We start from the raw sequence: 12,408 nt of genomic DNA on the forward strand, positions 1-12,408 counted from the left end.
TTTGTGGCTAGTAATGACGTCTGGCAGATCGCCTTCCAAAAAACCTGGATTAAATAAAAGGAGCAGTTATTTATAGAAAATGACAAAGTCACAGTCCAAACCTGTGCCTTACATGAAATGGAGTTAATCAGAATTCTATGTAGTGTACATGATGTACCCTAGTGGGCTTCAATGTCCAGGTATTCGTGAATGCAGCAAAAAGGAACAATTCTGAATAATCTAGAGATACCAATCATTTAAATTATAATGTAATTGCAAAATTAAAAAGGTATTATTATTAGTAGACATAAGGACTTCTTGGCTTACAGGGGAATTTTCAAAGTATAAAAATCCTATTATATGTTTCACTGAGTTTCTTAGAGTCATTATTTTAAAAAAAGGTCTTCTTTTTATGTAAAAGCAGGAATCTTTATGTGTGGTTTGCAGCCAAAGGATAGTGAAGAGACTGGTGCATTCATGCCATGGTAGGATCACATTCTGGTCACAAATCTTCTGTGAGCACTGATATCACATGTTCTATCCTGCTGTTGCAAGCATTTCTTGCCATTCTTAGATATAACAATTGGAAAAACTTTATGAATAACACAAGTAGCCTTGTTCTCAGCTCAAATAAAGACAGGAAAATCCCAATTCATTCTTTGGTTGGGAAATGAAAAATCTGCTATCTTAGTGAAAGATAAAGGAGCCTGACTTTTCAGACAGCTCTTAGACAACAGTCTATGGCTCTCTCTGGATAACATATATAATTACTTACATTTCCCTGTCCTTTTTGAGTGGCTGATCCTGATGAACTGGTCTATTTTCAACAATGTCCTATGCTCTAGGCCTTATTATCTTTACCAATTCCTTTATAATTTCCTTTCCTTCTTTACAATTTTCTTTCCTCCCTTTTTTCCTTCTTTTCTTCCATCCAAACCTCGTACCTTTTTTTTTTTTTAAAAGTGTACACTCGGGGCACCTGGGTGGCTCAGTTGGTTGAGCATTCGACTCATGATTTCTGCTGAGGTCAGGATCTCACGGTTCATGATGTAGAGCTCTGAGTTGGGCTCTTCACTGACATTGTAAAGCCTGCTTGAGATTCTCTCTTTCCCTCCCTCTTTGTCCCTGTCCCACTCATGCTGTCTCTCTCTCTCTCTCTCAAAATAGATAAGTAAACTTAAAAAATGTGTATATTTCTTCCTCTCCCCCCAAAATCAAGTTGGCTTATAAAAGAAACATGTGTACACAAAAAAGTTAATAAAATAGACAGTGAAGACCTAAAAAGAAGAAAACAACAGAGAGGTCAACCAGCTGTTAGAAGAATTAGACAATGCCACGGGGCAACTGTGTTTTTCCATTAGGTCTTTATTTTTGTTTTTGTTTTTATTTTCTAGTGAATAGGATAGAAATATCAACCTCTGCTGATTTATGGAATGTTCCTAAGTGAGTTAAACAACTATTTAAAAGTACACTGAATTCTAGCATCATTATGCTTGCTCAAATTTTACAAGCAAAAGGACAGCAATTCTAATTAGATCCCCAGCTGTTTTTAGTATTTTCCTTAACTGTTGGCAACTCTAATAAGTAATCTATAAAAAAAAATCTGCCAATCAAGTAAAAATGGGAAAGATCATAAAACCCTGGGACTGGCATTTACAGGTGCGTGTGCTGGCCAGTACAAACCAAAAGAAGAAAATGGCGTAACCAGATGGCATCTGCCGAATCTCTAACAAATGTGCAGTGTTGATATCATGTCTTATATCCATCAGGTATGAATCCTAGCTCCCCGTCTCAGCTCTTCTCCAAGCCTTAGAGACCTCATCTATAAAATAAACTTGATACTCCTTCGCTGGATCTGAAAATGTTAATGTTTTGATATCAAATGTATCTGGTTTGAGTATTGGTTCTACCTTTTAGTAGCTTCATGATCTGAGACTTAGATTTCTGATATACCATGTACTTCATGAAGTTTCTTTCTCTTTTTTCTTTAAGATTGAATAACACATATCAAGTTCTCAACATGGTGTTTGCACATTGTTGGTGTCCAGTACACCTGAGTTCTCTTGTCTCTTCCCTATTTCCAAGAACTAAATAGGAAGGAAACATCCAGCATGGTACCGGAAGGCACCCAATTAATTAATGTTAATGTAGTATAATTATTTTCCATTGTTATTGCAATATAGTGATGGAGGGGGATATGAAGGCAGCCAGAAGCCCAAACCAGAAAAGGCTTCTATCAACAGGAAAAAAAAAAAAAGCCCTCTTGGTGGCAGAAACCATAGCAGATATACTAGGAATAATGACTTCTATTTTGGTAATGAAAACTTCTATTCATCGACTTTATGAAGACCTTTCAGTATATTTTGGATTTTAAGTTTTAATTACGTAGAGCAACTGCAGAGATACATTCGTCAAATGACAATAGCAGTCACTTGTTCCATTATAAAGTGCATTTTTAAATGCAAATGCAGAACATGCATACATACATACATAGAAAAAGTGATATTGTTAAGTAATAAGTTAAATGAGACAGTTGGCCTCAACAGGCTGGATGTGATTGGGCTTTACTTGTTGGTACTGATTACTTTGAATGGGAGACATCATGCAGCAAACATCTGCAGACTTTTTCACTTTCTGCATTTGTAGAGTATTCCCAAGGGGCAATGGGCACCAAGAGACACTTTCCTGATGATATGAAATGTACAGGATACCATACTTTTTTAAAGGTGGGGTGGTAATAGAATATATGCAAAAAGGAATTACTGTTTTCTTCCAAGGAGAAGCTAGTAACACTGAAAAGAATACATGAAGAAACCCATGGCTCCTGCTCATCTCATGTGAAAATAATTAGAACGACAAATAGTTTCCCTCGTGTAGTTAACTATGAAGGTTTGGCTGTGGTAGCAGACACATGGGTTGGGAGCAAGTGCCCAAAGATATGAAGCATTTATTCACGTCTCTTTAGGTGTTATTTAAAACAGAAAGTGCATATTTGAAATATGTATACTTGGGTTATGTCTACTACCTTGAACTAAGTCAAACTAATCAATCTTGTTAGAGGTGTATGAGATGGCTCTGATTTATGATTTCTTGCATGTTGTCACCAGAAGGTTAAATGATGCCTTAAAAACTCAGAATGTTTTCCTAAAATGGTTTACTAGTATTGGAACAATAAATAATAAGGGAGTCACTTTATTTCTTTCATATTGACATGATAGCTTACAGAATGGACAATAAAATATGTATTTTATAAGGTTTTTTTTTTTTACAAGAGGGTCTTGATATAATTTGAAAGACTTTTAAATGTCTCTATTCTCTGCCACCCAAGTAAGATTGCTGTTTGAAGCAATATGAAGAGCACACAGAAAAGATTTCTTTTTAATTTGGGGTGCCTGGGTGGCTTAGTCGGTTAAGCATCTGACTTGGCTCAGGTCATTATCTCACAGTTCATGAGTTCAAGCCCCACATCAGGCTCTGTGCAGGCAGTTCAGAGCCTGGATCCTGCTTCAGATTCTGTGTCTCCTTCTCTCTCTCTCTCCCCCTTCACTCACATCTGTCTCTCTTACAAAAATAAATAAACATTTAAAAATTTTAAAAAAGAAAAGACTTCTCTTTATTCTGAATGTAAGATATATGCATTGGAATATGTAGAAAATAGCTTTAACAAAGGATATACCCAGGATGCATTAGCTAAATATAACACCAAATCTAAGAAAATCAATTACTGTATTCCAAAAGACACTATGTAAGGGACCATCTGATCAGCTGGATCCATGCACCTCTCATGGTTGCTAACCATGTAAGGAAAAGCAGAATCTAAGCCTGAAATAATTGTGCCAAAAGGAGAAGACACACAGGGTAGAGATTTGGAGATCAAAGTTCTGTTTCTTTGAACAGGTTTTTGTGTGATTTCGGACATTCACGTTTTTCTCAGTTGACTTTCCAATTGTAAAATGAATATGTCTTATGTCTGCATGGCTACTTCATACTATTGTTGTAGTATTCAAGTAAAACAATCTGTTTTAAATTATTTAGAATAGCATGAAATGCTTTGCAAGTACAAAATATTATCAAGGATAACAGAGACATTCTATACGTTCTCAATTCTGATATACCCTCATGTTCCTCGAGCTGATTTCTCTGGAAGGCCAACCAAATCCACAGGATATGAAGGCTACTTGTAACACAGTTTTATTATATTCATTAACAGAACTTGGATCATTTTGTCTAGAGGACTTGTAGAGAATTGGGAGGTAGATGACGGACTCTAATGGTGAGCATAATGGGTTGATTTAATTAATTCAGTGAACAAGATATTTGATCCAGTTGAATGATGCATAAGCAAAATGTCTGGTTGACTTACCTGAATCTCAATTTTCCAGATAGTTTTACAATAGATAATACCTTTAGAAGAAGAAATTTTACAACTATTCAACATTCAGTTTTTATCCTGGATAAATCTCTATTTGTTCTTAATCTCATTCTTCTATCTGCATTTTAAACCACTTCTTTCAAATTGGGTTTGGTTTAGATAAAGAAAAATTCATTTGACATTTCTTTCTCTTCACTTTTCCTCATCTATTTAGGGGAACACAAACTGAATCATTGGTCATCAAAAACTTAATGTCACTTCAGTGGATTCCCATTAGTAAAAATCAAGCGATTATTGATAACTGACTGATCTTGACACTTCAGTCGATGACTGGAGAGGATGTATGTCTTCTGCCATTAAGATTTTTTTTTAGATTTGACTAAAGCAATAAGGCTAACATGTAAAATAAAAAATAAAAGATAAAATTAATCAATAAATTGAGTAGCAGCAAGTGTAAATAATTCATGGTAAAGAAATTCAATTGGGAGCTGCATTATGGAGAGAGTCTTCATAGAATGAATAGGTTGTGTTTGAAGGCTAGTATAAAAATTGCATGCATTTTAAAGAATCCAAGTTAGCTAAATATGCCTGCAAATGTTCAGAGTTTTAAAGGAATCTGGCCTATTTAAAAATAAAATCAAGATTTGGGCACACTAGAATGTTGACTCATTTAAGCTTCACAAAACACCGTATTAAAAGCATTTTGCTGAAGAAGAATAAAAAGAGAGAGAGATTAACTACCTTGCCCATGCCTACAGCCAGTAAGTACTTGAATCAAGACTTGAGCTCAAGTATGTCTTCAGAGCCTATGACTCATTTTTAATGTCAGGTAGCGTCTCAAAGAATACTGAGATCTGAAGAAGCATGGGTGGATGGAGAGAAAGAGAAAAGTGGAGCAAGCAGGGTACCATTAAGGGAACACAGAGAATGTACTTAATATTCTTTAATATCTAGTAGTCATAGTGAGGCTCATTTCAGATTTTGGCTACTCATTGGACTGAGGATCTTAAAGTACTCCTCACCTTGGTCAGCATCACTTCAAGAGCTTGGCAAGGGTGATTCTTCCAGTGAGAGGCAGCAAAGATTACAAATGAGCAGAGTGATGTCAAGAAGTTATTAATATCTGCCAGTCATTTTGTGAAGGATGTAAACTTCATTGAAGCTTTGTCTTTTGATAAATTTTCTCAAAATATCATCCATAATTAATGACATGATTGATACTAGACACAAAGCATATTTACTAACAAATGATGAATAGGTTCTGGAGGATAAATTTTGCAAACAGAAGCCAAAATATAATAATACATATCACAGAAAGGCAGATCTGAAAAGCAGAAGAAATACAGATGTGGAAGACTTTTGCAGTAATGGCCCAAATTTGTTCACATACCTCTGTACCCATGCTGTTGGATAGTCGTTCCCTACACTGGTTCTGGACTTGGCCATGGTACTTGCCTTGGCAGATGAAACTATAGAAAATGTGACTTAAGTACAAGCCACTATAGTAAGACACCAGTGCCAGCCGGCCAAAGGATGAGAGAATGAGATCCGCCTAGCTGACAACCTACCCAGTATCGAATACACCAAAAAATCCTAGATCATCCACCCAACCACCTGGCTACAATCCAGAAGAAGAAAGCCCACCAGATATCAGCCAAACAAACCCCCAGAAAATGTGACCAGCCAATCCACAGAATTATAAACTAAATAAAATGGTTGTTTATTTTAAGCCATTGAGTTTACACAGCAAAAGCTATTTGATATGATAGAATACTGTTTCAAGCAATGAGAAAAACAAGCAAAAGGTATTACATACTTGTTTCCCAAATAGAGACCTAGTAATCCAGAAGGATCATACTGCAAGGACTGTGTGTGTGTCCAGGCATAAAGGGTTTGGACATCCTTAAAGAACCCCATACCTCAGGATGATAGGAGAGAAGTAGAATATTGTTGTACCACCAAAAGTAAAATAGAAAAGTACCATAGGGTCTTGGGAAGCACAGCGTACTTTCCCAGTGTGAAGCAGCATCACTTGGTGTGCCCCCAATCTAAGCTTGGTAGAAGCAAAGATTATAGACGCCAGGAAGAGGTCCTGTCAATGTGAACATGAAATCACACAGAAGCAATGGAGTGGACCACCAACTGAAGACATTGGTGGTGGACATTATGCCTCCCAGTAGGTGCCGATATAGACAGAGATCCACCAAGGGCTAAATTCCTCCTCTTACTCTCCCGCCCCCATCCAACAGTTGATGTGCATCAATTTCCTCTCTATGAAACCAAAGTACCACTTTATTTTATCAGCTAGACTCTAACTCTGAGACTAATGCAATTTATTCTGGGCTTTGTGTTTTCATACATATTCTATGTTCTCAGCAATAGAGTTGAAAGGTATTAATAAAAGTATTAACTCTTCACACCACAAAAACATAAGCTAACTTTATAACTATTAACTCATCAACAACAACAACAACAAATCACACAAACAGAAACCCGCATCCAGTATTAAAAATTAGGGAAGGGTGCCAAAACACATGACTCCAAAATCTAATATACTATTAGACTAATCTATTGGATTAGATTGCAACAGCCTACTGTCGGTGCAACTCTCGCCCCTTGTCCCCAGATGGGCATCAGAACCTGCTCCTTTCCCCAGGAACTGGTGTCTTCTTCCAACTTGCCATAAAATCCTTTCAAAAATGATTGACATCTAGAACTTCCAACAATCCTAGAGGTCTCCAAACAACCACTTCACAACGAGATAGAAGCCTGACAGAAGTTCCTGTCTTCTTTTGAAATTTTCAGAAAATTTGTACGGTTAAAATTAGACCTTTTATTATAACAATTATTTAGTCTCTCTTTATGAGCAATTCCAAAATGCTACGATTAATTTCATATCTGCATCCATCAGAGTGAGTTTCTTGATGTCAGTTATGTTCTTGACCATATTTAATCAGAATCATGCTGCCAGATTGATTCATTTCTGTGTGCACATCTGTTATATCTTCAGAGCAGTCATCAATGCTTCTCACTCTTCTTAAAATCTAGCCTTTTACTCTGCAGAGGTTAAACTAGTTCATTCAAACCAATCAACCAATCAAAAACTGTTTTTTAGGCCAGTCATAAATATGACTAAAGAACATATATGTCCTTCCTGGATATGATTGAATTTATCTTTCCCATGTACCTTCTAATGAAGCTTTACAATTTCCTTAAACTGTTGAGCAGCCAAACAAAATCAGTTTTCAGACACATTATAGCTAAAATTGTATCTCATGTATAAATTATAAACAATGACTGTTTCCTACTGGCTTATCATATCTGTACCTGTTTCCTGCTTCTTAGACTATTACCAAAGTGCACTTTTGGTCTTAGCTTACAAGAAATATTCTTGAATCCACTTCACCCTTTGAGCAATAATATTTCTTGTAAATCAGTAGTTTCTTGGTTTTCAGTGACTGTGCCAAATGGGGCTTTGGTCTGGTGCTACAGTTTGTAAAGTCAGACTGACATGAGGCTAAAATGTAAACTTGATAAGACTGTGGCTCCCTATGCCAGTAACTATCTCCTCTTTTCACTTAGTAACAATATGATGCTGGCCATAGGTGTTTCAACTTTAATTGTTTTAATCCTTTTTAACCTACTAGGATAGGTATTCTAAAAGCTCACGTGCCAGATGAGCAGGGGTGTGCACAGGCATTTATGTATGAAATTACACCTACAGGTTCTGATAACATGGCTTTATAAAGTTAGCTTAAAAGAAGGAAAAATACAAACTTTGCCTTTCAATGTACTGTTATTTCTAAACCATGCTAAGGTGGTAACCAACCGAGGCAGCAGCAAAAGCCATGCTGAACTCTTTTCTAATTGATGTGACAGTTTATTGTGTGGTTGGTGTATTGCCCTCTTTCCCTACCAAGTCATTCTCAGTCACTGTAATACCAATTTTTGTAAGTTTTTTGTTTGTTTGATTTCTCAGCATCCTCTCTAAACAAAACACATCTTATTTTTCACTTTAGGGATGTAAACTGTTTACTGCATGTGAAAGCTCTTACATGACATTTTAAAAAAGCCATTAAATGCCTTCCATATGAAGAATTTGTTCTAGGCAATGCACAATGTGAGCTGGTAGAAACTGTTCCCAAACTGTGGAAATTAGCTCAGTGCTCCAGAACAGACATAATGTCCACCACAGTAAATGGCTCCATGACTTAAATAAGAGCACTAAAAAATCACGTAGGCATGATCAAAGAATCAAAATTACAAATAACATTGTCTTCAACCTCATGCAAAAATGAAGTTAAGGAAAGATTATAAATTAATGAAATTTACCCTTATGTGTTTTATGAAGGGCAATTTCATTACTTCATAGTCATATATAATATAATCACATATATTATATCTACAATCAATTACAAGCATGTATACAGATTACCCATTCTGCAATTGCCAATCATCTGAATCAAATTTTATGAAATGGAACATTAAATATGTGAAAAATTGTTAAAATACACTAAATAAATTTTAGTTAAATATATGTTGATTGCCACAAAATTTGTATAAATGCTAAAAGCATAGTTTAGATGTAATTATGATTTTTCAGATTGGCTTGCTTGTCATATTAGCCCTGAGAAAAACATATTTCTTAAAACCACAAAGAAAATAATTCTATCAACGGGAAAATAATTTATTTACCTGGATCTTCTATAGTTAGGTTCTTTATTAACCATTGAACAATGTCTGACCCTAGAAAAAGAAAAACACAAATATTTGTGAACATTTGTTTATATATGTTAACTCTAAGAACTTGCAACTTTTGTCACATTAGTAAGAATGCTTATTTTTTTAGTTTATGTTTTTGAGCATTTAAATATATATATATATTAAAGATATATATATATATATATTTATTAAAGTATAGTTGACACACAATGTTACATTAGTTTCAGGAGTACAACATAGCGACTCAACAAGTCCACACATCATGGTGTGCTCACGGCAAGCATAGCTACCATCTGTCAGCCTATAACACTATTACAATACCATTGACTCTATTCCCAATGCAATACTTTTCATCCCCATGACTTATTTACTGTGTAACTGGAAGTCTTTACCTCCTACTACCCTTCACCCATTTTGCCCATACCGCCTCCCCTCTCCCCTCTGGCAACCACTGGTTTGTTCTCTGTATGTATTTCTCTGAGTCTGTTTCTGCTTTGTGTTAAAATTCCACATCTAACATGAAACCATATGGCATTTGTATTCCTCTGTTTGACTTATTTCACTTAGTGTAATACCCCCATAGAAGTCCATCCACACTCAAATGGCAAGACTGAGTGTTTCTAATTGTTACAATAACATTAAAGATCAACCACATATGGAGTACTGAAAACAGAATGTGAATACATAGTTTGTTTTCAATGAGCCCAGGTGAATACTAGTAAATGATTTAATATTAAATATTTAGGCACAAAGGTTTAATATACCTGTACTGGATAAAATGATTCATTCATCTGTTCATTGAATAAATGCTTATTGAATGCCCACTATGTTTATTTTTTCCTTTTTTTTCAAATTTTTATTCAAATTCTAGTTATTTAACATATAGTGCAATACTGGTTTCAGGAGTAGAGTTCAGTGATTCATCACTTACATACAACACCCACTGCTCATCACAAGTGCCCTCCTTATTACCCATCACCCATCTAGCCCATCCCCACACACCTCCCTCCATCGGCCCTCAGTTTGTTCTCTATTGTTAAGAATCTCATATAGTTTGTTTCCTTCTCTCTTTGTTCCTTCTTCCCTCCATATGTTCATCTGTTTCTTTAATTCCACATATGTGTGACATCATATGGTATTTGTCTTCCTCTGACTTATTTTGCTTAGCATAATATACTCCAGCTCCATCTATGTTGTTGCAAATAAATGCCCCCTATGTGTGAAGCACAATTCTGAGCATGGCATAACCAATATTTTATAAGATGGTCCCTTATATCTACTCTCAAGCTAAACCAAATTTGTTGTTAGCTTTTAAACATTCCTGTATGTTTCAAGTCTCCATGTCTTTATAGTACTATTCCCTTTGACTGAAATGTCTTACCACTATTTTCAAGACACTCAAGACTCATTTACAATAGAACTTTCCTTAACCCTCACTTTTGTCCACTGAGTTTACAACAACCTCCATTGGAATTCACTGGTACCTGTGTAGAATTGTATTGTAGAATAGATCACACAATGTTACAGCTGTTTATTTGAATAATGCCCTCAAGGAAGTACCTTGAAGTGGGGTACCATATTCATGTTTCTATATTCAGAACATAGCAAGTGGTTAATAATGTAGGATGAATAAAAAAAAATATTAAATATGTGTTTTTACTTCCTAAAGAAGGAATGTGGGATGGTCTGCAGAAAATGCAATGTTTGAGCTAGATTTTGATATATGATAGACAAAACTCAGTTGCTGGAGGCCTATGTCAAAGTTAAAAAGGGGAAAATAGCCAGCAAAAACTATCTGGTGTATTCTTTCTATATACTCCATGCTGGGAATAACAGGAACTTGACACTAATAAAAGTATTCACAGTGTATTCAGCAGATCTTGAACTCCAGGCTAAAGAATTTGGATTTTTTCCCCCATCAGTCAGGCAGAGAAAGGGAGACATGGTATGTTTGTTGTGTTTTGTTTTGAACAGAAGAATAACTTTATCAAAACAAGTTTAAGGAATTTGATTGGCAATACATAGGAAGTGCCTTGGGCCAGTCAAAAAGAAAGCAGGGCAGCCAACATTTCTACTGGTTGAGATCCAGGATTGAAAGAAAAAGTACTGAACTAGTTCAGTGTACAAGTGGGTTAAAGCAAAATTAGAGGCTTGCTTCTGGACTTTGTGACTACTTTGGTATGGAGGTGGCCAGTGGAAGAACGGAGAGAACTCAAGGTTTCCAGTGCAGGAGCACTGTGGACGAAAAGGATGGTGAAAATATGAGCAGAAATGGGAGATTCAGGAAGAAGACTTGATCTACCTGAAATATTAATTTCTATTTAAATTTGGCTTTCAGCATCATTCATTTATACATAAAACAGCAAAAAATATGTATGAAAATAGTTTTGTCTACATAGTAAGCTTCATCAGGACTACATGAATGAACTTTCACGTGAGCTGAGATTCTACTTTTACTGCTCTCGGGGACTGGCTTCAGTTGCGTCTCAGATGTGTATATGTACACATGACTGACATTAACAATGGCTAAATAATTATTACTGCTTGATGCAAAATAGCTCAAAGCTATCTTCAAAGTAAATTTGGGGGAGCCTAGCCAGCTCAGTCAGTAGAGCATGCAACTCTTGATCTTGGGGCTATGAGTTCAAGCCTCATATTGGGTGCAGAGATTACTTCAAACAACTTTAAAAATAAAATAAATACACTTGATTATCAAATTTGAGAACAATATCCTAAAAGTTATAAAAACACGAATACTCAACATTGATTTCCATATGCATGGGCATTTTTAAAAAGACTTCACATGTTGAATCTAACGTATATTCTTTTATATCTGTCTTGTTTACAACTGCCATTGATTTCAATACATGTGAGAACATGGATTCACCTAGATCCTAAAGCAGCTCTGAGGTAAGGGAGGAAGGGAAACCACTCACGAGAACACAGGTATTTCAGAGAGCTTTGTTCAGGATTACAACCTAAGGTTGAGGCATGGTCACCCCTTTAAAAAAGAGGACTCAGTTTTTCAAATATGTATGTATTAATACTTGACAAATGTAGAATTCCAGGTATTCAAATCTTATGTGCTATCTCCAGGTAACTTGCTCATTTTCCACATTTGAGCATCTACTTGGGGAACATATGTGAGCAGCCACTGGACTTTTTCCATTTTTTCGAAGAGAGCCAAACATTGGTTCCAAGACTATAATTTTCTCTTAGTGTAAAAAATGATTTAAAAATGCTTTTAGAAGGAGTTTTTTTTAAGTTTTCTTCTTTTTTTTTCTGAGCAGAAAGAAATACAAAAAAGCCTAATTTGAAACTACATTTAATTCAGG

General features: G+C 35.7%; 1 protein-coding gene across 10 annotated transcripts in view; it reads right to left on the reverse strand.

The window, feature by feature from the left end:
* RGS7 (regulator of G protein signaling 7) overlaps window positions 1–12,408 on the reverse strand; it is a 498,690-nt gene that overhangs the window by 157,793 nt on the left and 328,489 nt on the right. For all 10 annotated transcript variants that reach the window (XM_053209414.1, XM_053209412.1, XM_053209416.1 and 7 more), the window contains one exon: window positions 9,047–9,097. In XM_053209414.1, coding sequence (XP_053065389.1) covers window positions 9,047–9,097 — 51 coding nt within the window. The remainder of the gene's footprint in view (window positions 1–9,046; window positions 9,098–12,408) is intronic.

This window comes from Acinonyx jubatus, chromosome E4 (genome assembly GCF_027475565.1).
Source record: "Acinonyx jubatus isolate Ajub_Pintada_27869175 chromosome E4, VMU_Ajub_asm_v1.0, whole genome shotgun sequence".
NCBI classification, from domain to species: Eukaryota; Metazoa; Chordata; class Mammalia; order Carnivora; family Felidae; genus Acinonyx; species Acinonyx jubatus.